The 27,906-nt window shown below is 40.1% G+C and overlaps 1 protein-coding gene across 8 annotated transcripts in view; it reads left to right on the top strand.

Annotated features, from left to right (window-relative positions):
* Nucleotides 1-27,906, top strand: part of OGDHL (oxoglutarate dehydrogenase L) — an 83,411-nt gene that overhangs the window by 35,392 nt on the left and 20,113 nt on the right. For all 8 annotated transcript variants that reach the window (XM_080402787.1, XM_080402789.1, XM_080402785.1 and 5 more), the window contains 14 exons: nt 360-506; nt 1,108-1,198; nt 1,718-1,897; nt 2,266-2,394; nt 2,780-2,959; nt 3,227-3,379; nt 4,711-4,813; nt 5,431-5,559; nt 7,932-8,082; nt 11,306-11,433; nt 20,773-20,951; nt 24,488-24,559; nt 25,930-26,055; nt 26,670-26,742. In XM_080402787.1, the coding sequence (XP_080258913.1) occupies nt 360-506; nt 1,108-1,198; nt 1,718-1,897; nt 2,266-2,394; nt 2,780-2,959; nt 3,227-3,379; nt 4,711-4,813; nt 5,431-5,559; nt 7,932-8,082; nt 11,306-11,433; nt 20,773-20,951; nt 24,488-24,559; nt 25,930-26,055; nt 26,670-26,742 (1,841 nt within the window). The remainder of the gene's footprint in view (nt 1-359; nt 507-1,107; nt 1,199-1,717; nt 1,898-2,265; nt 2,395-2,779; nt 2,960-3,226; nt 3,380-4,710; nt 4,814-5,430; nt 5,560-7,931; nt 8,083-11,305; nt 11,434-20,772; nt 20,952-24,487; nt 24,560-25,929; nt 26,056-26,669; nt 26,743-27,906) is intronic.

The raw sequence follows: 27,906 nt of genomic DNA, 5'->3' as shown, positions 1-27,906 counted from the left end.
AGACACTTCTTTGCTGTCACTCTGCCTTCCCGGTGGTCAGCATACATTTTGTGTACATAGGAAGGAGCAGAATATAACTTTACGTGAATCTTGTCTGAGGTGGAGACTCTTCTTCCTGTCTGAATTTTTTCACAGTCCTAGTAAATAGATCTCAAATGGAGGAGAAAGAAGACTTAATTCTCTCCTGTGTCTCCCTCCCTAATGTGACTTACTTTGAGGCCTAAAAACATGTATTCACAGACATTTTAAAACAGCATAATGTAATTTTATCTGCTAAAAGATGTTTGACAATGAGCACGTGCTACATTATCTTAACACAAACACTCTGTCTTGTTTTTTCGGGTTTCTTTTTGGCAAAGATTTGAAGACTTCCTTGCTCGCAAGTGGTCTTCCGAAAAGAGATTTGGTTTGGAAGGATGTGAAGTAATGATTCCTGCACTGAAGACCATCATTGACAAATCCAGTGAAATGGGAATTGAATATGTTATAATGGGGATGCCTCATAGGTAATGTCAATGGAACTCCCCCAACAAAAACAGGCTTATTGTCTTAAGACGAGTTTTGAGTTCTAGGCTTTTATTAACTAAGTTGATATTAGAGAAGCTCGAGTAGCAAGAATATGTCATACCGAGTAGTGGGAACACAGAATTGTAACAAGTACTTGTCGGTGAGAGGCTACAGGCTTCACAAGTAAATGCCAGTGAAACCCTCTTCAGTGTGTATCGAAGTTGCAAGCAAATGTGGCAGCAGCCGTGCTGTCTGTCCCATTGTGTAAGGTCTGGGACTGAGGAAGCTTGGTGAGATAGTATCAAACTTACTTTTGCAGTCTGCCTTTATTAGTTATTAGTGGCATTATAGTAAGACTGCTAGATAGCTGTGAAATTAATTGCTCATACTTGGATAACCAGGTGTTATAAAATGTCTGTGGGAATGCATTGGAGGAACTTTGCAATGGGAAGGAGAAGGGTAGAAAGAAGGGTTTCAGGTTCAAAAGCTTGAAGTAACTTCTTACTATGAAATTTCTGACAGAATGGCTTGCTGATTTTATGTTTCCTGCTGTTAACATTACTGTTTTTTGAGACATAACTGTGTTTGGAATTTTCTTAGAGGTAGACTGAATGTATTGGCAAATGTAATCCGGAAAGAGCTGGAGCAGATCTTCTGTCAGTTTGATCCCAAACTTGAGGCAGCCGATGAGGTAGGATGCTTCTTCAATAGATCTATATAGAGAGGTCAACATTCAAGCTATTTTTTAGTCATTTTGGTCATAGTTATTATGAAAATAGCATTATCAGCTGCTGAGATGTATTGTTGTCTTTACTAGTTTGAGGAATGTAATTCAGTGAATTTTTTTAACGAATCTAAAGACTATACTGTACCTCTGACTTGCAGAAGGTATCTCAGGAATGATTGTAGATAAGTTAGTTCTGGGTCATTTGACTGAGTTCGTAATCTCAAAGCATCTTTCTTTGTTTTATACAAATGAAGTTAGTATCAATATTCTGTAAATATTAATCCAATATTGGCTAGTGACACTAAGATAATAAAATAGGAACCGTGTTCCAATTTGAAATTACGTTGTCAACACCACAGGGCGTACTGGTGTACGATTAGCTAGATGTGTTTTTCAGACTGAAGCACAAATTTTAGGCGTAGTCAATTGGATGTGGCTGGTATGAATGACATTCCTGAATCATGAATACTTCATGCATGTTAGGGATCTGGGGATGTAAAATATCATCTGGGAATGTACCATGAGAGGATCAACCGAGCAACAAACAAGAAAATCACTCTGTCCCTGATGGCTAACCCTTCTCACCTGGAAGCAGTTGATCCTGTTGTGCAAGGGAAAACAAAAGCCGAACAGTTTTATCGAGGGGATACGGCAGGGAAGAAGGTACAGATTGTTTAATATAGTAACTCTTACCGGTGTTTTTTTCGTTTATTTTTAATAAAAATAGCTTACAAGTAGTTTTGTATCATAGCATTCCTCTCTTCCTCCTTCACAAAAGGGATATATCTCCTGTTGAACTAGATAGGGGTTTTGACATGGTACCTCAAAGGTAACTCTAGGAAGTAGGATCAAAACTTCCTTTCATTTGTGAACTGAGAAAGGTAGAAGAATGCTGAGAAGGCTATATAAAAATACAGTTCTATTTTGTAAGCACTGCTGAAATACAGAGCAAAGAAATCCTGTTGAGAAGCTGAAATGGAAGTTTTGCTTTCTAATATATATGTGGATATGTGTGTATAATCCTCCCTTAGGTTATGTCCATATTGTTACATGGGGATGCTGCCTTTGCAGGGCAAGGAGTGGTGTATGAAACGTTTCATCTTAGTGACCTGCCGTCCTACACCACAAATGGCACTATTCACGTTGTGGTCAACAACCAGGTAAGAAGTAGAACATTTTGCATTCAGTTTGTCTGCTGAATAGCTGCAAGTTTATTTCTTTTTATTCTTACTTGTTATTAGCTGGGTGCATTGTCCCCTCTGTATGTCAGAATGCTTAGGATGTTCCTGAAAATGATCACAGTATCCGGCAACTCTGAGTGGATGGTATTTTATCACCTGTATTTATTTCATTCAATTTGTAAAACTTAATTGGATTGGGTTTGCTTTGTTTTGTTTTGGGGGGAGCAAAAAGAAGCTAGCTAGCCAAAATGAAAAGCTGACACTAGTGCTGTATAAATGACTATTAAATGAAAACCTCAAGGGTGCAAAACAAAGTAGAGGGAGATGCCCAAATTATTTTAATGGAAGTTTCTGGCATTTCTAGATTGGCTTTACCACAGACCCCCGTATGGCTCGTTCATCTCCATATCCTACTGATGTTGCTCGTGTGGTCAATGCTCCCATTTTTCATGTGAATGCTGATGACCCTGAAGCAGTGATGTATGTGTGCAGTGTAGCTGCAGAATGGCGAAACACGTTCAATAAAGATGTGGTGGTTGACTTGGTAAGTCTTTGTTTTCTTAACTTTTCATTCTGTGTATTGTGTACTACTCTTATTTTTCTGTGGCTTAGATAGCCCGGTCAAGAAACATACTTTGTTTTTAAAGGCCTTTAGTTTTTTCATTTAAAAAACCTGAACAACTAACAGGCCCACAAGAATCTGTAAATGTTTTTATACCAGAAGCCTTCTAAAATGTCTGTAAAACTCTGAAATTGAAAGATTGAATTTTACGTTTTTCCTTACCAACAGATACAATCTTTCCCATTGTAGGTTTGTTACCGTAGGAGGGGGCACAATGAAATGGACGAACCGATGTTCACCCAGCCTCTAATGTACAAGCAGATCCATAAGCAGGTGCCGGTGCTGAAGAAGTACGCTGACAAACTGATTGCAGATGGGACCGTAACGCTGCAGGAGTTTGAGGTACACGTCCACAGAATTAAAGGGAACTTAAGCTCTCACTAGGAAGACACAACTGTCGCTGTGTGCTCTCTGCTTAAAAACCTTCCGTTACCGTGATAAGTCTTCACCCTTTGACACTTTCTGATTCAGTTTGGTTTGGATTTTCATGTAAAATAGATTGTATTGTTGTAACAAAAGGGCTGAAAGCACTGTGAAGTAATTCATAACATATTGCACAGAAAGAAGTGTTTCAGTTCTGAGATTTGTAAAAGGTGATCAAATGCGAGTGTTGAGGATGGAGGGGTTTGTCAACTGTTTTTCATCTCTAGAACCTTGATTCATCAGTAAGACAGTATTTAAACACTCATAGGTATAATTATAGCATCAAATTGATAGCCTTGACAGGCTTGTATCCACCAACAATGCAATAAAATCAATTTAATCTTTTTATTTTCTTGCAATGATTCAAGTAAATTCAGAGATTATTTGAAATATTCCAGAAGGAATGAAGTGCAGTCTGGTGCCTGTATTAAGCTGGTCAGGTCTTTACCTTAATCTTTTTGAAAGTGAGGGTGTAGAGTGTAGATGCAACAAAGGACTTTCTGAGAAGGTGTGGCTGTGTAGTGACACATTATTGCAAATCAACAAAAAAGCAGTTTGTGTAGGTGTGTTTTGTTATCTGTGGGAATGGTCATGGCTGATGCAGAACTGTCTATCTGGAGTTGTTGTAAACCTGTGTCAGCAGTGACGTGGGCTTTGGTGACTGGATCCAGGATGGTTGTTTTGCTGTACAGGCTGAGCACAACATTGCTATTCATTACTTGGAAGATGAGCTAGTTTGATAACTGGAGTGGGGTTTTGAATTGAGACAGATATTATAGAGGCATTCTGCCTCTGCAGAGTACTGCTTTGTACCTGTTGCCATTGACAGGTGTGGCCAGCAGATTCTTAGCTAGACTCTCCTAGCCAGACTAGTTTTCTAGGAGATTCTTTTGTAGTCTTTAGTGGCTTCTGTAGCCAGACGTGTGAGAGCTGGATAATGCTGATCGTAGAAATACGATGGTAAATTGTATTTAGTACTTCGGTTCTGTCTCATTCTAGAGCAACGCTTGTGAATTCAGCTCTCTTTACTTCTGTAAAACCTGTCCAGTAAACTGATTTTATTTAATGTGGGTAAGCATGTTTCTAGAAGGCAATTTGATCCTAGATTAAAAAAAGAATTGTTTGCATAATTGTAACTAAATTTTCTTCTGGAGTTAAATAACTTTTTGTCATACTGAATGACAGGTGTCATCTGTAAGATACAAGGGTGTTATGTTTATTCATTTTAAAAATAAACTTTTGTTCTACAGGAAGAAATTGCAAAGTATGACAGAATATGTGAAGAAGCATATACTAGATCTAAGGATAATAAGATCCTTCATATCAAGCACTGGCTTGATTCTCCTTGGCCTGGTAAGAAGTGTCCTGTCCTAGTGTTAATATTATTGTGCTTTTATTTTGAGTGCATATTCTAGAATTCTTAAATGGTTTCTTATCTGAAAGTGTTCCTTTAAAATAGAATATTTGACCTTCGGTTTGCCCCTGTTAATAGTAAATAAAACATTCTGCCAGATCAACTTGAAAGAGATGCTTTTCTTAAAAAACATGCAAAGTAAGGCGTGGCTTTGAAAAAGATGTCTTTTCAGTTTAGCAGAGAAGTGTTTTTCCTGTAATTTTCACTGTCTGTGCCTTCAGGAAAAAGGAGTATGTCTCATGCTCCTTTTTGTTGGGTTTGTTGGGTTTTGGAGTGTTTCTTAGGGATTGAGATATGCCTTTTTTTGGCTGCCTCTGCCCAGATAAGTTGGGACTGCACAGGGAGTGAAAGCAGAAACAAACCAGATCATGCATGCCTGTAAGATCAGGTTCTGTTGTCATACAGATGATCAAAATGATTGTGTCTCCCAGTAAAACATGATGAATGAGGTTTAGGCTGCTGCTTAGAATGTCTTTTAAGAGCTATGAGGTTTTAAATAAATTGTAGATATATCTTAATCAGTCCTTGAACATCTCACCAAATCTTTTACTTCCAGGATTCTTTAATGTGGATGGAGAACCCAAGAGCATGTCTTGTCCTCCAACTGGCATTTCAGAAGACCTGCTGACTCACATTGGCAATGTAGCTAGTTCAGTGCCAGTCAAAGACTTCAAAATACATGCAGGTCAGCTGGAGTCTTTGTTTCTCCTAGTGGCTATGTTTCTTGTTCAGACTTTGTATTTGTGCTCATGAGTTGCTGTTGGGCCATTTCCCAAAGAGGAAAATGCTTGGGACTTTTAACTCTTCCACCCTATGGGCAAGGAGAACGTGACAGTTGAGGTCCTGCTACTTGTGCTCAGCATAATGTTCTTTCAGTATCACGTCGCTTCTGTTCCCTACCTCATTAAAACAGATTTTCCTCTGAGGGTGTTAAAAGCCTCTTTGTAACGTTAATACCTCCTTTCATTCTTCATGTCCTTGTGGAAAATGCTGCCTCTATGCAGCGTGTTTGTGGGACTTACTGGGAAGTAAGGCACCCATCACAGGAAGCACTATTAATGGGGGTTTTTAATGCTAAAACCAGTGGTAATTTGAAGTCCACTGAAAATACTTTTCTTGTGGTTTGATAACTTTCTGTTCAGGAATATAGCTTGTTCTTTTCAGACCTGGCAATGTTGCTGATATACTGTGAGCCTAACTTTAGTACAGCTGAATGAACTCTGTGGGGGCAAATTCAGACAGTTTTTTTTTTTCAACTTACCATTTAGCATTGATGATAGCACAAATCTAGTGTTTTCTCAAAAAGTCTTAGTTTTTGGTCTGAAGAGATTCAATTTAGTATTCGGCATCTATTACAGTAAGCAGTTAAATGTGTCTGTCTTACTGGGGAGCCCTGAAGCTGTCTCAGAGTTCGGAGTTAGTTCTTTTACTTTCTCGTCAGGCTGAAGTCTACAGCTCTACAGGGAGCAATAGAATGTTCATTCCATGGGGAAACATGGAGACACTTTGTTTAGGGATCTTTTTTTCTTTTGTTGGCTTGTAGGGAAGGTACTTCAAATCAGGAGAAGCAGCTTTTTTTTCCTATGTAAAATCTCTAGCTAGTCCTTCTTCTCCAGAGTAATCCATCAAGGAACGAAGTGTGTCTGCTGTAGATGTTCCGCGTGTTTGTGTTCCTTTGGGACAATTAAACACTGTTACACGTAATGATGGTAGGGCATTCCCAGTTTTCAATTGCAGGCTTGTTGAGCAGATACAATTGATCGATCAACTTTAAAATTCTCCTATGTATTTATGCACTTTGTTGTGACACTGATAAATTTGAAATTATCGTCAGCCAATAAAATTTAGTATCAAACATTCTAATGATCTCAAAAGTCTTTTCCAACCTAAATGACTCTATGATTCTGTGATTAAAATGGTAAGATGTTCTGTGTTTAGTAACTTAATTAACCATTGACAGTAACACTTGCCAGCATATAAGATAGATTTATGGTTCAAAGCAAATCCTATCTGCTGGATTGTTTTATGCGGTGTAAAAGGCCATGAGAGAGAAAATTTTGGGAGAATTAGAAGGGGCAGGAGCGTTTTTGACTTGTTTTGTCCTTCCACTGGAATGAAACAGCTGATGAATTGCAGTCTTTCAACAAACAGTTGGAAGATTTTGTGAAAAGTTTAGTATATTCTAAAGAGAAAATTTTCAAGATTTTTTCTTTACTTAAAATTCAACAATTTCAATGACGTTATATGTCAAATGAAAACAGGGAGATTTTTGTAAAAATGGAGAAAGTAACAAAGGGAAATATGGGAATGTAAAAAATAGGACAGCTTACCAAAAAATCAGTGCAAATGCGAAAATAAGATGTTGTCAAGTGACACTGAATACACTAGGCTTATAGCCTCAGAGCTGGAAGACTTCCCTTTAAAAGTCACAGTGTTGTAACGTGTGTTTTGGGTTACCAAATTATACAATCTTCACTGTAAAAAAACCCACTCAACCAACCAACCGAAAAACCCCAAAACAACAGAAAAACCTATTGGTTACCAATCGAAAATCTGTTGGCAGCTGCTATGATTTCCTATTTATATGATACTCATAGTATTGATTAATCCAGCCTGTTTCACTTTGTAACATCTCCAGAAGTCCAATAAGACAAATGCCAAGAAAAAATGAGAGAGAAAAAGGGAGAAGAAAAAGTCACAAACCTGATAGCTGATGTTTTCAGTCTTTCATGAAACAGTACTTGGTGTTAGAGATGTGAAAATAAATCTTTGGGAAGAAGTATTTCACCATGAGTCTTTTTGATTGTTCTCAGTAGTTTCTGACACAACCAACCTTATTTTCTTCTTCTCAAACAAGGTATGAACATTATGCAACCCTTTGCCTGGGAAACAAGTTACTTTACTTTGCTAGTAGTTCAGTTCTGGAAGAACAGTTTGCAGACCTTTTTAAGATCTGTGTTTAACTTAGCCAGTGGGGAAGGGGAACGGTGAATGTAATGTGAATATAAAATATCTCTGAAGTAGGTCCATTGACTTGTGGTCTTTATTGCAATGTAGGCCTCTCTCGGATTTTGAGAGCCCGCTTGGAAATGACCAAGAACAGGGTTGTTGACTGGGCCTTAGCAGAATACATGGCTTTTGGCTCGTTTCTGAAAGAAGGGATCCACGTCCGACTAAGCGGACAGGATGTGGAGAGGGGTACTTTTAGGTGAGTATTGAGTTGACTGTTAAATGCTGTCCCATTCTTAAAGAAACACCTTGGCATTTTTTAAATAATATGGTCTTCTGTGGGAAAGGGGAAGTTGAGACTATTCAGCATCAATCTGAACGTTTTAGATTCTGGCAATCAAGAATGTTCTAATCTCCTGTGTCTCTGTAAACAGCATTTTAAAGAATTGTATTTAAGGGAGAACGACTGTTCCTAAATACTTTCTTCCTTCTCTTGCTGAAAAGCAGAATTTTTTTTTTTTCCTGCTTTTTAAGTAAAAATTCAGTTCCAGTCCATCTCATTGTGAGAAGTAAAAGGATATGTGCTGCTGCAGATTCTGAAGTCTTTTAAATACCATTCCCACGGTGGCTGCTTGGAACGCGGGTATTCTGTGAACAAACACGTTGCCGGTTGGAAAGGCTTTTTAAAATGAAATAAGGTCTTTGGTACCAGGACTTTTTTAATGACTGTGGAGCATGAACAAACACAGAGTCTGATCGCTTCTTAAAATATATACAGTTCTTACCTGATTCTCTGCGGAGTAAAATGTTAATGATGTATTTAATTGAAGCCTTTGATGCGAAGCCCATTGCTGGGGGTGAATGAACCAGCAGCTGCACTGTGCTTCATTGTGAATGCTTGCAGAAAGAGAGAGAAATCTTGGTGCCTGTCTTCTGTGGTACAGTGCTCTGTTTCTGTGCTGAGCTTCCTTTGGCACCCAGTCTTTGGGGCTTTCTTCTTTTTGCTCCTATTCTAATGGCAGTTTAACAAAATCATTTGGATAAGACCTGAAGATAAAACTGAAGATCAGGAGATTCCCGCCCTGCACCCCCACCCCCATTTTTCATCCTCTTTGATTTCAGTACCGTAGTCTTGTAAAGTGGTGAGCATCTCCTGGGAGAGGAACGCACATGTTCGTTGTTTAGCAGCCTACCCACCTATTTCAGGTGAATGCTTAGTTATGTCTAGCGCACACCTATAGACTTGTCTGTAGAATACTGGTTCTCTGTATACCAAGTTCCCTCACTGGTGGAAGAGGATTTTCCAAAACTATTGCCCAGATTTTCTTGACTTTCAAGATAAAAATAATTGTTATGCTCACAGCAATATAGGGAAAAAGATAAAAAGCATATGTTGAAATAAAAAGCTGTTTAGACTGGTGAAGACTGGCTCAGGGTTCCTGTGCCATCTGGATTTTATTATTCAGTCTTTTCTAAAAGGAGTAAAAAGGCATTCAAATAAATTTTGTGAAGTTCAGGACTGAAGCTGGTACTGCAGATGTTAGATTTATAGCAACCTGGTTCTGCTTTACCACTGAGTTTTGAGTTTGCCTGATGCGTAGTGGGAGCTACAAAACACTAGCCTGTAGAGTGATTATGAATTTTTGTTATGAATGTGATAGGGCAGTTGGACAATAAAGGGTGAGATTAAAAAAATGACCTGAGGAAGTCAGAGAATATGCAACTACTCTGTTAAACAAAAGAGAACGCTGTAGAAATGTGTAAGACAGCCTATTGCATTCAGGCTCATTTCATCAGAGGAACAGGTAGAAAAGTTAACTTGCAGTACAAGCACATCTGAGAGATGAGATACTGCAGTTGTCAGTAAAGCCACTCTTTTTTTGGCTGTGGTTGAGTTTTTTTCGCTTGTAATAAAGGTGAGCAACTTCCCGAACAACTGAAGACATTTGCAAATGTTGGTGCATTTTTATTGGAAAAAACACATCGCAAACACATAGGAAGTGTATGTCATGTTATCCTCTCCTTGTACTGAGAAGATCCTTCTTCTCCCCCCAATCTCTGGGACTAATTGAAGAGGGAGTATCAGCTAGAATTTGGGAAGAACTTAAGATACTGCATTACCATAATGAAAGCAACATGACTGGAGTGCTTTCACTGTTTTGGAGCTTCAGAAGTGCTGTCTAGAAAATGGTACTTTCTGTTAGTATTCAATACGATGGTTGCCTTTCCTCCTGTTTCAGTACTCAACGTTATCAATAGACAGAAGCTAGATAAAAACTACAGATAGAAGCGCTGGGCCCTTTCTCATCTTGGAGACGTACTGGAGAAGGGAAGGAAAAGGGGAGAGAGACTTGATTCTGTACTGGTTTGATGTCGGTAAACCTGACAATCACGCAACAGCAATATCTGACTTGTACAACTGCATTTCTGGGTGTCTATCTATGCTCATTGTAATCATCTTCTGCTGCGGAAGAACAAAAATTTGTGCTCGAGGCTTATCGCCTATCTAGGCCTTCTATCTTTGGCTGAATGACAGAAATAAAATGACAGTGGCAAAAATTATTTCTGCCTAACAGCTGTCTGGTGTGTGTACTCTCCCGTTCCTACCAGCTTCCCTCCCTGTGGTGTTCTCCAAAGATTCAGTCTTTTCCTGGCCTTACATTGTTGACTTCTAAATAAATTTCAGAGCTCTTTTGCTAGCGTTCATTATAGCGAAGGGAAGCACAAAAAGATTCCGTCATTAGTTCAGTGTTGGCAGCTGTACAACACACAGTAGTTGTGAGCAGTGTAATAACTGTCCTTCTGTTAGCAGTTGTAAAGCTGGACTTGTTGGTGTGATTCACTCGGTCTGCTCAGAGAGTTAATGGATGACAGTAATTACTCCAGTCATCTCTGTTTTGGTGGTGTTCCTCGGTGCCCCATTCTGGTGCTGATTAATGGTGTTCTAGAGAGCTGTAAATGGTGCATGTGAGTGGAAACAGCAGCAAAGATGATACCACTGCTTCAAGTCTTGATGCTGAGATTAGAATTAGATTAAGTTTTTGCATAAAAGGCAAACAACAGTTGTTTTAAGGAAGAGAATAACAGAATTTGCTAGGGAGGCAGCATGAAATATTTTTAATAGCAGTTTTGTTCTTCTGTGTTTTTTTTTGTTTTTTTTTTACTGTAATCAGTCTATTTCATTGCAACAACCTCCTCCCCCCACCCAGTTCTACTAGCGATGAGGTATCTTCAGTTTCTGTGAGTGCTTGAGGACAAGCCTGGGTATTCAGTGAAAGTCCTTATAGTGCAGCAATTGTATTTAGACATGTGATTGTATCTCTAGGTTTCAGCTGAAGCAGGGTATTTTGTAAAGCAAAGACAACTGTGCTGCTTGCATGCCCTCTAGAGAATGTGGCTTTGGTGGTTTGTCTTTGAAAATAGCTCTGTTAAAGCCCAAAGTTAATCTTAGCTAACGAATTTCTTTCTACAACCCTTCGCAGCCATCGTCATCATGTGCTTCACGATCAAGAAGTCGACAAGAGAACGTGTGTTCCCATGAACCACCTCTGGGAGCAGCAGGCCCCCTATACCGTCTGCAACAGCTCCCTTTCCGAATACGGTGTCCTAGGTATGGCTCGGAGTAGCTGTCTGACAGCTCTGCTTGTGTTTTAATAGGTCTCAAGCGAGATGTTGGAAATGATGACTGCTGATAGTTTTGTTGGTTTTTTTTTCAGATTTTGCTTTAACGTGGTTAAGCTTTCTGGCTACCAAGTTTTACTTTGTTACTTGAGTTTGCCAAGCCTCAAACCAAACAAAAAACATCTCCTTCTGCTAGTGGCCTTTAATAATAAACGCTCTGCCTTTTTTGTATTTTGACTTTATCACATTCATAACATTTTTGTATTAAGAGGGGATCCAGGAATTGCAGAACAGGGGCCTAAAATCCAATCAAAATGCCTAAACCGATCCCCCCACACCCTCTGAAAAAAGTAGTTTTCTCAAGAGATTCAATTAATTTACCCTGTTCATTGTCAGATTTGTCCCTTATTCTTACTTTGAATGGTTTTTGAAAAATCATTGTCAGATATAAACTTTAAGCCAAACCCTTGTTTTTTTCCTACAGTGTGCTATGATGGGTTTCAGTTTTAATGTATATTTTAGTTTTAACATTTTAGAATAAATTAAAAATTAGAGGGGAAAACTTCAACGGCGTGTATGTTTGCATTGTTTCTTTTTGTTTTCTTTAGTTTTTGAATGTGTTGCTTGTGGTATCAGGCATATGGATTTGCAGGTTTCAGTGTGCTTTTGCGATGCAAAGCTTTCTGCACTCTTCAAATGGTACACTGGTTTGTTTAGGCTGCTCAGAACCTGCTTGTACTTCAAAACTACAAACTGGGAGACTTAAGTAGCTTTTGGTGGAAAAGTCACAGAATATGCTAGCATTGGTCTCATTAGTGTTCAACAGGAAATTATGTAGTAATGACAGAAGATGAATTTCAGAGAATAATACAGCTACACAAGAAGCAGAGCTCAGCAAGAAAGGAAATGGAAAAAAGCTGTAAAACAGTTGTATAAGATTCAGGTATCAAAGCTCTCCCTCTCAGGTTCTGGCATCTCTTAAACAAGCATCCCCACATTTTACAATTTTGGGATTCGGTTGAAAGTATCCATCTGTTGTGGTTGATCTTGGCAATGCTGGAAGATACACTTAATGCTTTCTCAAAAGGGGAGAAACTGTCAAGAAAATCAGGGGCAGTTGGTAATATAGATATAAAAATCCATGCTAGCCTTATCTGAACTGCTATTCTGAGCGTCCTATTTCAAGAAAACAAATTCTTGTTAGTGATAACATTAATCATAGTGAATTATATTTTTGGTACCGGACAGACATTTTACCTTCAGTTGCAGAGAATGGATAACCTCACTCTGACATGTTGAGGGTGGCAAGAGGAATGTGGAGCACAAACCAAATGCATCTAATAATTTATCAGAAGTGTTATTGAATCTATGGATAAATAATGAAATCTTGTTTCATATCCATTTCAGAGCTAGTGTGAAGGTTAAAAATGAAACATTGCAGTAGATAAATGTGGTAATTGATAGCTGCTGTCAAAGTTACAGAAATATTTGATCACATAGTCATTTTTACATATGCTACATATTACCTAGCGCTAATGAAATTAAAGCGGTATAAAACTATAGTTGGAGCATGGGCTGAAGAGCTGAGGGGTTTTAGCTATTTTTGTTAGCTCTGTGGCAGAATTGATGCAAACAAGTTTGTATCTCTATAAGCTGGTACAGTAACATGTAAATAGGAGAGTAAAAGAGGAGATGTGTATAAACGTAAGAGAAATAATTGTTGTAGATAAAAAGCAAGAATTTAATTTCAGAGAATGTTATTGTTAGGTTTTTTTTCCCAATTTCCTGTTGTTTCATAGAGTTTGGTCTGGGGGTTCTTAACTTGAGCCTGTTTTAAGTGATTATTATATTATTTTTTTTTACTGAAACTGCCATGTTTCTGTGTTGGAAGTGATTCTATAATTGTTTCCTCTCCCTTGCTAACTTTTACATATGAACCTTCTCCAACATGTTTACTCTTGTGTATTGTATCCATAGAGAGACAGTGTTGGGATAAGCAGCAGTGTGTGAACATCTTCTAGTTAAGCATCTCAGTCAAAGAGGAGCTGTTAGAATTGTTACCTGTTCAGCTGGTAACATCACTGCATGTCTGTACTAGGTGGAAGAATAAGTGAACACTTGCAGTTCAAAGAGTTGATCCTTCAGGAGTGGCAACCCTCCACCCCCCCCCCACCCCCCCAACACTTGATTTTCTCTAACTGCTATTTCTGCTATATAAGCCTGTTATAAGGAACAGTTTGGGATTAGTGCCCTAAAGTATTGGGAGGTCGGGGGGAAGAGCTGGGAGGGTTGTGAGAGGATACAAAGAAGAAAAAAAAGGGTGTTAAGAATTTAATTTATGACTGTGTTAACATGCAGCACCTCAGAAGCATTTTGGGAATTCCTTTAGTTTCTGTAAATTAGAGCTAAATAAAAATGGATTGAACAGCCCAGCATGATTAAACAGATTATTTCCTTGGCAGGTACATAAGCCAAGAGCTGGCATCTGTTCAGAGCTGTGAGCTTTGCACCAAGTTATTGTTGAGCTGGTTAGGAACGCCTGGAGTGTAACTGCTCCATTAAAATGATACTCTGATGAGATTGATTTCATGTAGAAATAAAACAAAGGCAGTCTTGTTAACTTGTGGTTCAAACAGTTGCTCATGTTTTGTGTACAGGAAGCTGTAGAGTGTGTGTACTGGGGCATTAAATCAAAGTATTTAACAACCTCTGATAGTTTTGTTTGACATCCTATGTCTACTGTTTTTAGCTATATCCAGACTATTACCGTTTAGTTGTGCATCCACTCATCTAGCTATAAATTTTCCCATTTACTGAAACTGAATGTCTGGGAGTACAAGTGATGGCTGTGTAAAGTCATTTAAGCAAAACAGTTTGAGTTTATTTGCTGATTGAGGTAGAGGAGAAAAGCATAAGTAACTTACAGGCACTCCACATAACCTCTTCAGCATTTTTTAAATACTTCAAAAGATCTCCTGTTGTTGTTTACCACTCTCAGAATGACTTGTGTAGTGTTGATTCTCTATCCAGGAGATACGACCTCCACGCAGGTCAGGTTCAGTACTGTCTTTGAGAGGTCTTGGGCTGCAGCATCCTATACTGGGAACTTCCAGGGAGCATCCAGGCAAGATAGACTTGGAACAAGGGCGTAATTCAGCAAATTCCCGAATGATGAGGCCGGGAGTGCAGCTTTTTCAAGGGGGGAGGTCATGGTTAAAGTAAAAGATGAAGGGAAGAGGACAGGTACCAATTTAAACTTGTTTTTTGCAATACACTCTTAGGATGAAATATGTAGTATTACTACTCATTCAGAACAGCATATTTTTAAAGTTAGGAGTAGCAAATACAATTACCTGTCAGAAATTGTCTTAGGAAATAGGACAGACCGTGGTAACCAAGGACCTGGTTTTCAGTGGCATCTGCGTGGAGCTCTAAGAAGGCATCGGTCTTTCTGTTTAATAGAATCAGCCACCAGATGGGTATTAACTTCACTTTCTCCTGGTTTGTGTTTGGGTGCATGTCCCTCAGAGTCCCTGTGCTTAGATTTTCTGTTAAACATAGCACAAAACAGTCTTTGTAAATTTCCTCTTTCTGACATTAAATCCCTGCACTCATAAGCCCTCTGTAACTATTAGTTAACATTCATGCCTGAAGTCACTTTGAAATCATATTGAATTAAGCTATAGCCTTACTTACATTAATTGAAAAACTACAGTTCTTACGACAATCATGAAAAGTGCTGTGGGGAAAAACACAGCGTAATATGCTGTGTAAGCTGCCACTTTGCTTGACAACACCTCTTTCTGTGCCAGAGTGACAGAAGAACAGTAAGGGAGCACAGCAGGAACTGGACTAATAGAAACAAGCATTTCTGCTATGCCTGTCATCTAGGGACCTTAATGAACTTCAGCAATTAAAACATTAGTTTGGCAACCTTAGTCAAGTGCTGTGTATTTTTATTTCTTTTCTCCCCTCAGTTTGGCCGTTTACCAGACACTGGTCCCCTGTGCCCTGGTGTGCTCTGAGCCCTGAGCAGCTGTCGGGTGTTTGGGAGCTGGTGCCCTGCCACCCTTCGGGTGTGCGGGTTCTTTACCGGTCGTTCTTTGAAAGCCACATCTTGCAGCCTAGTTGTCTTGGCACTGGATTTCCTCACAGCTTAAACCTCGTTCTCTGTTTCTTTCTGTTTCTAGCTGTGTAAGAGTTAAACTTTAAACTCACAATGTTTGCACAGCATTCTGAAGAAATGTTCAGCTCTTGCCTCTGCAGACACAAACGAAAGTTTGCCAGGTCTCTGCTGCAGTTTTTTTAACCCTTTACTCATGAGGGGCTGCGTTAGGAAGCTGCTCCCCTGCAGTTCATGTTCTGTCTCTAGAACTGTGGAGTCTTTCTAGCTCAGGTCACCTTCCCTGACATTGACTCATCTGATGGCCCACAAGTCCCTTTCAGGAGAAGCACCTCACCCTCTCCTGGGTTGTTCACCTTTCATATGTCTAGGTGTCTTTCCACCAATATTTTATTCTTTTTTTAGTTTAGCTTTAAATTTTGTTCAGATCTTGTTCTTTAAACTGTTTTCTCTGCATGCAAGTAGGAGTAGTAACTCTTGACAGACTCCCTGATAATTGCTATAATTGCTGGTGGAATAGCTTTGATGTTAAGAACTCTCATTGTCATTTGCCTGGTGGAAAATGAGTTCTGGTATAACATAGACATATGTTCCATGAAATGGTCTTGGCAAAATTGATTTCAAACATTAATCGGAATGTACAGATTACATTTGGATATATTTTCCCAGATATTTTTATGGCTGTCAGCAAGCCTGCAAAAGGCACCAGTGTTAGGATCACACCTTTCAATGCGGCTTCACCTGGGACATTGTCACCTTGTGAAGATTATTAGACAAGTGGGCAACAAGATACAAAATGAGATATGGACACACTTTTTTTCTGTCTGAGTTTTAGGGGTGATTTTGATATACGAAACAGAATTACATGTGTGCTCTGAGCAAGTTTTAAATATGCACAGAGCTCCATACTCTTTGAAAAGCACTGTGTGATTATGGCTAACTCCAAGCAGCCAAGACTTCAGTTTGTTCTTCTGTAAAAGCTAGATTAGCCCATCCTTACAGAGAGCAGCATATGTGCAAATAAGTCTTGAACATATTGCATATTTTCTCAACCATGTCACCCAATCAGTAGAAATGGTCTCTTAATGCTTGTGTAAAATTAGAATGGGATTCAAGCCTGTCTAGGGAAATCTATTTTTCAGATACCTTTGGGAACATGCATTGAAGGAGTCGTATAAATTTTTCCACTGTTTGCATTGCATTAAAAACAATAGATTCACACAAATAAGGATGACAGAGGTTTAAAATACATTCCGAAAGACGGGCCATTCAGGCAGTCGGGCCAAAGGAATGGTCAGCAAAGCCCATCCTCTTTGGTAACGCGCTGTCATGGTGACTCACAGGTGAAAGGCTCTCTGGCTGACTTACTGGTCCCCTTTTGGCCTCTGACTTACTAGTTGCCTTTAGGTGAGAACGTGAGCATCTGCTGGGGTTATGGGTGGACTGTTCAGTCAGCCATCCAGAAGCCAGGTGACTCCAAGATTTCTTGCCATAGAGATGGTAAACGAGAAGCTGGATTGGGATAACCGGGGAGTAGACTATGAGGATACGCTATAAAAATCAATGTGTAGAACTGTTTTCTCTGTGAGTAAACAATTTCACTTGAAGCTCTTGTTGCTTTTTTATTCATGCTGTTAATTTGTCCTGCACTTGTCCCTCCACTAACCTTCCGGGAATGTTTGTATACTGACATTGACAGAAAAGCCTGCTCCTGGAGCAGAAGAAAGAAATCCTGTAGTCCCCATTTAGCTGTAGCCATTGAGTTAAGCTAAAGCAATTTCAGTTTCATGCATAGATGACCTATGTCAAAGCTTCATGTCAAGTGTTGGAAGGGTGTTCTTGTAGTTCACGTTATAGAGGGACTTCTCTGATACGTTGCTAGTCTCACTAGGTTTTGTTGAGGTGTTGAGGTTTTCCTTGAAGTTAGTTTAAACTTTCTGTAACTGTATATTCATTAGTTCTCAATTTTATAAGGTGGAAATGCTTGTCCTTAACTCTTTTTCTCCCTCCCTCCCCCAAGTTTGACAGTAAAACTTTCAGGGAAGGAGCTACTTGTGTGTGTTTGTGGTATCCAGCACATGAAGACCTCGATCTTAGCTTAGAGCTCTGAGTATCTGTCTGCTAAAGAACATAAAGTAAAAGTTGAACAAAACCAAAAAAGGGCAAAGAAGGTTTGGATAGGTTTGACTTGATCCTGAAATCTTCCTCCATAGCGAAGTCAATTACTTTGCACCGATAACATTAAAGTAACTCATATGCTGTACGTGCCACATATTGTTCTCTTCTATCTCATACTATATTATTAATTTTTTTTTGATGCCTGGAATGCCAGGCCATCTTAAAGGTATTTTAGGTATTTTTCTATTATCGCTTACACAGGTTTTTGGTATTCTAGTTTTCTTTAAGTAGTTCTCATTCACCTAAAGGGAGGCTCTCCTAGAGGGACTGCAGCCCTTAGTCACCAGGGTATAAATCACAGATGATAAGTATGTGAGAGATGTCAGCTGTCACTTGCTGGTGACCCCGTAGCAGGAGCGTTCTTTGTGTGGAGAATGTCAAGGTGCTAAGTTTGTCTTTTCCAGGAAGCCTGAGGGTTTTTTAAGTTCCTGAAACTTGTCTAATTGGAAGAGTTTTATGGTGAGTTTGATCTGAGTCAGAAACTGTAGTTCAAGTGACTTTGGGTTTTATCATGGCTTCACAACAGTTTACTGTAGTTTACTAAATGCTGCTGGTCACAAAGCAGTATTGGATTTTACTGATATGCAGTATTTAGGAGGCATATTAGGTGCCTGACTTAGGGTTGTATTTGGGCTCATAGACACCTTTCACTCTAAGAAAATGCTACCCACAAACATGAGGTTTTACAGATTGATTTATTTTTTTTTTTTTTGTCCTGTACTCCAGAGAATGTCTGCAAACCCAAATTAATGCATAGTATCTAGATCGGTGTACCATCCTCTCAGATACGAAAGGACTTCTCTCTGCATCCCAAATGCCAGTCTTGGGTGCATTTCTTAATTAAAAGCACACAACTCTTGTGACTGTTCGGAGGTAGGGGGAGGCTGCAGGCTAGTGGGACAAATTGAGCAGTACAGATATTTTTTTACCAGAAGCTGCACTCATTTTTGCTATGAAGCCTATGTTGTAGAACAGAGTTTGAGCAGCTACCTTGCCACAGTAAGGAAACCAGGCAAAAATGGAAATTACGGTGACTGGCACATAGTGAAAATATGAAGCTGAGTGCAGTGCAGGTCAATGGTAGCAGGATGGGACTTTGCAACTTGGGTTATATGGGCAGATCTTAAAATAAAGAAGCTGGAAAGAGACAAGAAATCCAGGTCAGTTTGTTAACTCACTGAGGTTTTTTAGTCTTGCAATTACTCAAGAAAAGAGTTACAACTCATTATCACAGGTTTTTAAATAAAATTTTACAACAGCAAAGTTAGTTGCTTTGCTGGGGTAACCTTCAGTGAGAGTCTATCCATGTTGCAGTTCTGTATTTGAAAGCAAATCTTTATATTCTGTGCAGACCTTCAAAACTTTAACACAAAACATACTTATCCATTGAATATTTATTCTTTATGTGTATGGAACCAGTTTTCCCTCAGTCAGAGCCTCTACATCCAGAGCAGTGCTGCATAACACTGTTTTTTACTGAGAGATTTAACTTTTTGGGGTTTAATCATTCCAAACCATAGGTGTAGAGTATGAGTACAGGTATTCACTCAGCACTGCAGGCTCAGCTGTATCAGTGTCAAAGGAAAATATGAGCAAAGAATTAAATATATATTTTAATATATATACATATATATTATTAGATACTTTTAGGTGTTTAGTATGAAACATGGTATAGAAAAATACCTTAAATTTAAGCGTGGTCATTAAACTGAGACAGGTACTTTGCACGTAGCTAGGTTTTCATGTCCTGACTTGACACAAAATTCTGCATGTGTTCTTTTAAAAGCTAGGCAGCTGAGGCTGTCTCGCACATACAAACACCCTTGTCGTTTCCTGTCTTTTGCCTTTCCGGAGCTCCTAAGAATCAATCACCTGGCTTACATTGCAGTTTAGGTTTCCTTTCGCTCTGCCGATCACTGCCCCAGGTCCTGCTGCAGAGCTGGGGCTTTCTCGTACTGCAGCAGGTCTCCCAGTGAGAGCAGTGGTTAGTTTCTGCCTTTAAAGAGGTAAGTATGGAGCCTGGTGAGAGCCTGCAGTTATGTTTGAGCCTTGACAAGTTTTAAGAGCTGACCAGAAGCTGCCTGGCCAGCCCCGTGCAGAACACCTGAGCTGCTGTCAGCCGTTGGTCCTGCTGCGTTAACCTGATGTGGCTGAGCAGGGGGAGCGGGCAGCCCTTCTGCTCCATGCGCAGCTGGTGAATTTACAGTTCAAGCAGCACAAGTTTAGGGAAATTTCTGCAATTACTGGCCAGTGTAAGCCACCTGAAATCTTTGACACAGAGAGGGAGAAGGTTATGTCTTTCTGTTTTCGTTAGCTGAAGTAATGATGTCCTCCCCACAAAGAGTGAAGAGCACTTCTGGTCTCCTCTTTGCCACCAAGACAGAGACCTTAAGGGTCCTTGACCCTGCCGAAGAAAGGATTTGCCCAAATCCCAGATATGTCTCCCATGCACCTATTTTGTTCAAGCTTTTCTGAAGATCCAAAGACTATGGACCTGCCTGTAGACTAAAGATTGATGTCACCAATAATTTTGTTCAGTGCCTGCATATGAGAACATAAAAAAAAAAAAAAAAAAAAGACTATTGTGCAGGGCTGTGCAAATAATAAAATTAACAAGTAGCTTCTTGAACTAATAATGTGCTTTTTTATCCCACATTTTTTTCCACAAAAATGTGGATTTTTTTCACAGGAAAAGATGGCACCTACCTCAGTGAGCTCTCAGGAAAATGTCACACAAAAGTCTGAGCCAAGGGAGGGGTTGTAACTGTTCATTTAAAAATTCCTCTGATATTTAAATGTTTGAGGAAAAATTTGAAGGTTTGGAGTCAGGATTGGAAAAATGTTACTTGCTAATCCTTCTCATGGAGACAGTACTACTGTAAACTGCATGGTTTATAACAGGGCTACAGAAATCCAGTTCATGCTCTCATTTTGGTTTTGTTTTAATTTATTATTGTTTTTTAGTGAGAAATGAACAGAATTCTCGGCAAATCTCTTTACTAATTCTCCTACTTGTCTGGTTCTCAGGTTTTGAACTTGGCTTCGCTATGGCAAGTCCCAATGCTCTGGTGTGCTGGGAGGCCCAGTTTGGCGACTTCCACAACACGGCACAGTGCATCATAGACCAGTTCATCAGCTCTGGCCAGGCCAAGTGGGTTCGTCACAACGGGATCGTCCTGCTCTTGCCACACGGCATGGAAGGAATGGTGAGGGCTGCTGGCAGGCGTGCTGGGGGGAAATGCTGGCCACCGTGCCTTTCTCTGCGGCTGTAAAAGCCAAAAGTGTCTCGGGGATCCAGTGGTGATATGAAGCCAGGAGCAGGAAGGCCCTGCTTGGCATGTTGGACTGCTTCAGTGCTTTCCCTCGAAAGCCAGATTCTTAGTGTGCAGTAAGAAATAAATCATTAAAGCCTAGAAGTGCTTGCTTGGCTTTATTTTGCATGAAGTAAGTCTGTGTAAAATCTGCTCTAAATTCTCTTGCAATGAAATGGTATGAAGCAACTTTAAAAGGTCTTCAAAAATCACTGATGTTGGATAATTTTGATATAGTAAGAAATTTCCCTCTTTCTGAAAAGGAAAATGTGTCCACTAGCTGTTGACTCCCTTTTCTTTGGTGGTTAGTAGGAGGAAGTAGACAGTGTCTTAGAGGGAAAGGGCATGGGCACGCTCTGTATGTAATGTAATATGAAGATCATATCAGCAGTAGAATTGTTCTTCAAATCTTTTAAATTATTTGTAAAGGTTACATGAACATCGTGTCAGGCTAGGTTAATTTTCCCCTTTTCAAATGCATTAACATTTATGAATTGATGTGTGTACGTTTCGAGTTTTCTATTAAGAAAAGCATAGTATGTGCCACAGTGTCATTCTCCATCTGTATAAGTGCTCTAGACCCTTTCACTACAAATGACATCGTTTCCATTCTCACAAAAAAATTTAGTTTATTTCCCTTCAATTATAATCCTGTCCTGATATACCAGGGTGTATTCATAGCTTATGAATGGCTTTCCATACTCAGGTGTGTGTGAAGAACAGAGGGTGTGATGCTGTTCACAAATGTTTTGATAAATTATTATTTTTTTTAAATTAATTCTGAGGGACAGCCTGAATGTGCCCTCAGCGGGAGGTGTGGTTCTCGCAGGGAAACGCTCAGCTGAAGGGAGCTGGTTCTCTGCTACTTAAAATAAAACTGATCTTCCTTTTCTCTTAGCAACTTGGCAGCTAAGATTTGTCCAGATCTTCTCAAACATGCTTATTTTGCTACTAGTGTCAGGTGTTTTTGGAATATTTAGGAATCCCACCAGGCTGTTGAAATCAGTTATCTTCCCAGAGGAGCTTTCCATTACAGGAGTGTTATTCTCTCTATAAGTACAGTGCTGGGGACAGAATGATTTGGGGAAGGATTCGTAATGGGATATGGATCCTTTCATCTCTGGGTCATGCATTCACAGGCAAGTTGGCTGAGATTGAAAGACTCTGCTGCCTAATGGCTCCTTGGGGGCTCGTCTGAAAGTAGCTAATGGATTCAGTATAGCTCTCACTGGATAGGTGGTCACAGTAGAAATAAACCCTAGCCCATCCCACACAGCACTTGCTGGCAATCTGACTGGTGGTGTCAGCAGAGAAATCAAAGATAGATGTGAACCTTGAGGCTGCGGATGAGGTGGTTGCTGGGGCAGTGTCATGTGTGTTAGGGAAGCCTCATATGTCTCTTCTCCAACTATTTGCTGGTAACATCTCTGTTTCCAGCGTACTGAGCTCAGTGTGCTCGCGAAGCACTGTGTGTGTGCATGTGTAGGTACTTGGTGTAGGATCTGATTCACGGCAAATAGCTATATACAGCAGAGGTACTGCGATGTTGGACTCTTACTGTGTGCGTGTCTTTGCTTCTTGTTCTCGAGCCCTTACCATCTATGACTAGATCATCTGGCACCTCAAAAGTGGAGACGGACTTCAAAAGAGTAATTTTTGAAAGGCATAATTCTTGGCTGTTTGTGTTACTCCTTTGTTGCCAGTGGGGTGTTTTTTCCTTGGGATTCCCTTAGTCCATGGAGTAGAGTGAATCACAGAACGGTTTGGGTTGGAAGGGACCTTAAAGATCACCTGGCTCCAAGCCCCCTGCCACGGGCAGGGACACCTTCCACCAGCCCAGGCTGCCCAAAGCCCCGTCCAGCCTGGCCTTGAGCACTGCCAGGGATGGGGCACCCCCAGCTGCTCTGGGCAGCCTGGGCCAGCGCCTCACCGCCCTCACTGGGAAGAATTTCTTCCCAATATCTAATCTAAACCTACCCCCTTGCAGTTTAAAGCCGTTCCCCCTTCTCCTATCACTACCTGCCCTTGCAAAAAGTCCCTCCCCAGCTTCCCTGCAGGCCCCTTTAGGTACTGGCAGGCTGCCCTAAGGTCTCCCCGGAGCCTTCTCTTCTCCAGGCTGAACCACCCCAGCTCCCTCAGCCTGTCTCCATAGGGGAGGTGCTCCAGCCCCCTGATCATCTTTGTGGCCTTCCTCTGGACTCTGGAATCCTGCAATTAGAATCAGGGAGGATGATGTGTTGAATCAAGGTGGACTACTAGCTGTCAAAATAATGAGTGATTTTTGAGATCGTTAAGGTTTCAACAGAGGAAGTTATGATGAGAGACGGCCATATAAAGAAAAAAGTTCTTTGTGAACATCATTAGCTTAGGATGCATGGAGACATTCGGGAGGTGTAATAGTTTATGTTTTCAGGTTAAAATTCTTTGCAACTGTCTCCAAAATGCAAGTCTTACCTAATGGTAACTGTCATTTGAACAAGCAAAGGCTGCCAGCATTACCAATAAATGCAAACCCACACTGCATTCTCATACTCCTCACAGCTTTCTTTTATCCTTTATAAACAAGGACATGAGAGGGAAGATAACAGGTTCTGTTACACTCCTCATTCCTGATACTGTCTGTGACCAGCATGCATGTTTTGCTAGTGTAAAATGGATCTAACAGTGTTTGTGCAGTAAAAGAAACCACCTTGGCTACTGGTAGTGAGATAGCAGATGTGAGTGCTCAGTCCTTTGACAGAATGTGAAATACCTTCTGAGGGGGCAGAAATTAATTATAGGCTAGTTGGTAGGTACAGTTTGTACGTGTATTTTGATCCATTTTAGCTGAAGCATTCACCTAGGCTAATTTGTCCTGTACTGACTCATGTACAATGGTAGGAGGGAGATCCTGAGTCTCCTTTTGTCACTAATATAGCAGAGAGAGTCGGCAGTTAACTTTGCGTTTGCTCCTGATCAGCATGCAGGTGCGGTTTAGCCCAAAGAAGTGTGAGTCACTGCAGTATGCTGAGGAACGCAGTGTTTCTCTTCCTGACATTCTTTCTGCTCCTTTTTGCCCTGCATTAGCAAGGTCATTCTTGTGCCCACGTGGACCTGCTGCCCTTTCACTGGTCTTCATCGTGCAGCTATACTAAGGCTAGAAATTACTTGCAGCCGGTAAAAGTAAAAAAGCTGGTAAAAAAAAAAAAAATCCGTGTGAAACTTAATCTTCTCCTGTGCAAATGGTTTGTGGATGACAAAGATTTCCAGTCCTTCGGTGTGTCCTCTCGTCTCACTGCTGTTGACATTGATGCCTTTGCCTGGGGGGGCAGGTGGGCAGGCTGGTCAGAGCTGCCAGGGTAACAGGAGGTACTTATGCAGGGAGCGACCTAGAGTGTTGTCTAACTGCTGATCTGGCTTTTTAATGTTGTTTTAAATGATACCTTTACCAGGGTCCGGAGCATTCATCAGCCAGGCCTGAGAGGTTTCTGCAGATGAGCAATGATGATTCTGATGCTTATCCAGTAAGTAGATTTGTCAAAGGCCACGTCCTTTTTTTTGCTCTTCACATCTCAGAGGTGTTTTTTTTTTGCAAGCAGCATCCTTTTAGCTAGGTATAGTGGGTTTTAGCTAGGTATAGTAGGTTAAGATTTAGCTTCAAGGACTAGGTGTAACATTAACTTGATCCCGGTAAAAGTAATGGTAGTATGCTGTCTGCGCTGTTTCATTGCAAAGCTGAGGTCATATACAATTAATCTCTGGCAGCATGATCTTTTTATGGCTGTTCCTCAGGGCCAGTGATTCTGCTTGTTTATATTGCTGTGTGTACTGCAAATAGGTGTCTCTAGCTAATTTTGAAAGGAGGCCAAGTGAGACTACTCCTGGCTTTTTGCAGTGGAGCTACATTGTACTGCTGGGAGCACGAAAATAAGCAACTTCTAAATTTGATTCAGCTAAGACCTTCATGCGTTGGACATTCCTTTTTACTGATAAAGTATATACCTCTACAGGATACTGGGCATACACTTCCCCACTGCAGATTTCCTAAGAAATGATGCTATACATCAGTTGAAAAGCCCACCAATTTAAAAAAAAAAAACAAAAAACCAAAAAACAAAAACAAAAAAAAAGGCAAAATAAAATGGGCGTTTCAGTTTTGGCCCTGAGTTTGTTGCCTGTGGGGCAGTGATGGTTCCAGAGCCATGTTCCTCCTCATCTAAAAGTGATTTTTGTTAGTCTGCTGGCTAACTAAAGACCAGTTTGACTGACTACATTTAAGCACTGCCAATTGTACATAATAAGCAAGTTATAAATTTTGTCGTAGAAGGTAGGAGTCCAATTCAGTGGACCAGGAAATTGTAGTAGATGCCATACCAATCTATAATGAGATTATTGTACCTCTACACCTATATATGTGCTTACCTAATATATATGTACATAGATATAGATAACCCCTCCCATGTTTGTAAAATACGTGATTTTATGTGTTAAAGTATTATAAGGGGAAAGGACACCCACCAAAAAATGGGAGAGAAAGAGTTAAATATCTACTAAAAAAATTAATTGCTGTTTTAAGAATCTTTCAAAGGGGTCCTGTTTTGTACTTCCACCTAGTGAAGTCCTAGTCCCCCCACCCTTCCTTCCTGAACTTCCCAGCTTGCTGAAATTAATGGAAGCTTTTTGCATTTATTTGCATACATTTTTAAGAAGAAGTAGAAAAAGAGGAGAGTGATTTGTAGGGATGCTTCCCTAGCTAATAATATAATCTCAGCAGAGATCTGCTAATTAAGTTTTTTGAGGAAGGAAGTTGCCGAGAGTCAGAAGGATAGCTTTCAAGCCTTTTTTTCCTGCTCTTTTTAGACTTTTTTTTTAATGCCTTTAATGTCTCTCTCAGGAGTTCAGTGAGCAGTTTGAAGTTTCCCAGCTGTATGAATGCAACTGGATTGTGGTGAATTGCTCAACTCCAGCCAATTACTTCCACGTCCTCAGAAGACAGATCTTGCTGCCATTCAGAAAACCGGTAAAGTTCCTGTAATGGACTTGGTTATTCGAAGTATATTAACTCTCACACAAAGAGGGGTCTTTGCATATGACATAAGACTGAGTAGAACAAGAATTGATGAAAAACCTTAACTGAACACAGGTTGAAGTCGCTGATTTGATGGGGTGAAACTCAGCTCTGACTTACTATGATTCTAAAACTTGATTTTCAGCTTTACTTCGTCCTGGCTGTGTAGACCTTCAGATGAGCTTGTCAAGACATTACGTAGCTAACAGGTTGCATAACTGTAATCTGTATGTCTAATTGCTGGAACTTCAAAAACCTGAGATACATCTGTTGGATGTTCTACTGGTTCATAGCCTGTGATTTGAATTTGTTCTCAAAAAGAGGCATAAGCAATCATTTTTGAGAACCTTTAAAGGGAGTAGACTACCCAAATCTTTGAATAATTTTTGAAGCTTCCTAGGCTTTCACAACAGGAAAAAAGAATTTACTGGGTTTGCTATTCACATTAATTTGATGTGTGGCATATAAGGCTTGTGTGTTTTGCATGAACAGTGTTACAAAAGTTGCATGTAATAATACTGTAGATAAAACAGCTCATGAGTGTTGGAAAAATTTCTGTCTTACAGCTGATTATTTTGACACCTAAGTCACTGCTGAGGCATCCAGAAGCTAAATCCAGTTTTGATGAAATGGTGTCTGGTAGGTCATCTCAAAGCATTATGGACAAATAATTAGCTATACAGTCACATCTGAGATGTGAAGAGAATCTGCTCTGGAAATTTTTTTTGCCTTTTCCTTTGCCGTAATCTCTGTGGAGCTGTTGTGAGATCTAGCATGGACTTTTGCTGAAAAATCTGCTTTCAAGTGTGCATTCTTAATTGTAACAGGCTTATCATGTAACCAACCATTAATCTTAAAGGCAGTGGAAAGTACATTCCCCTCTCTGCAGGGATGTTCCCCTCAGTAGGCTGTTGGAAGGGAAATAATAATAAATATGTCTAATAATAAATAAATATAAATTATGTGTGTGTTATTTATAGTAAATAAAAATATTAAACATGAATTATACACATACGTAATAATAATATATTAAAAATATAATGGGTCCCTCTGCTCTTTCTCACTTCATAAAAATATTGAGTTGTTCTTTGTCCTGCTCCCCCCCCCTGCCCCCAGATGTGAGGGGCAGGGTGTAATCATACTGTGCCCATTTGGAAGAATGAGGGGGCTGTTTCTTCTTGCAATACCAAGTTCTGGGGCCACCATGTCACACTAGTGATCTAAAGTGAGCTCAGTTGGTTCAGAGCTGTAGGCTACCGCCCTAGCTGTTGCTGGCATGCCATCAGCACCAAGAGACGTGTGGCGACTGCAGAGGTAACACCGAAAACTGGAGTCATTTGTCTTGCCACGCACTGGTTAAAATGTGTTTGAGTGGTGTGAGGAAATGCAGTGAAATGTAGTGATAAAGCGATTGTTCAGAGCGACAGTGTGCCCAGGTGTGATGGTCTGGCTCCAGTTCTAGTGGGTGTCCTGACTGCTGTCAGAAAAGAGTAAGTGCTCTTTTTTTTAAAAGCAAGTTCCAGTATATAAACATGCTTAAATATTGCATTGTCTCCTTTTTGTAGGAGATTACAGTTTGCTTCTCAAGCAAAAGCATTTACTGGTTTTGATTACTGATTAAAAGCTTTGTAGAGTGAGTCAGATTAGAAATTCTGTAGGGATTGTGATTTGTCTCTTTGTCTTGGGATCCCTCTCTACTTCAGGCTAACCCTCAGTAGTGGCCAAGCTCCTAATTAACATTGAATTCTGACGTACTTTCATTTTCCTGCTGAAGAGGACAGCAAGTAGTAAAGTATTGCTGAC

The sequence above is a fragment of the Falco punctatus genome (assembly GCF_963210335.1).
Source record: "Falco punctatus genome assembly, chromosome: 9".
Taxonomy (NCBI): domain Eukaryota; kingdom Metazoa; phylum Chordata; class Aves; order Falconiformes; family Falconidae; genus Falco; species Falco punctatus.
This window is presented reverse-complemented; position numbering and strand designations above follow the sequence as displayed.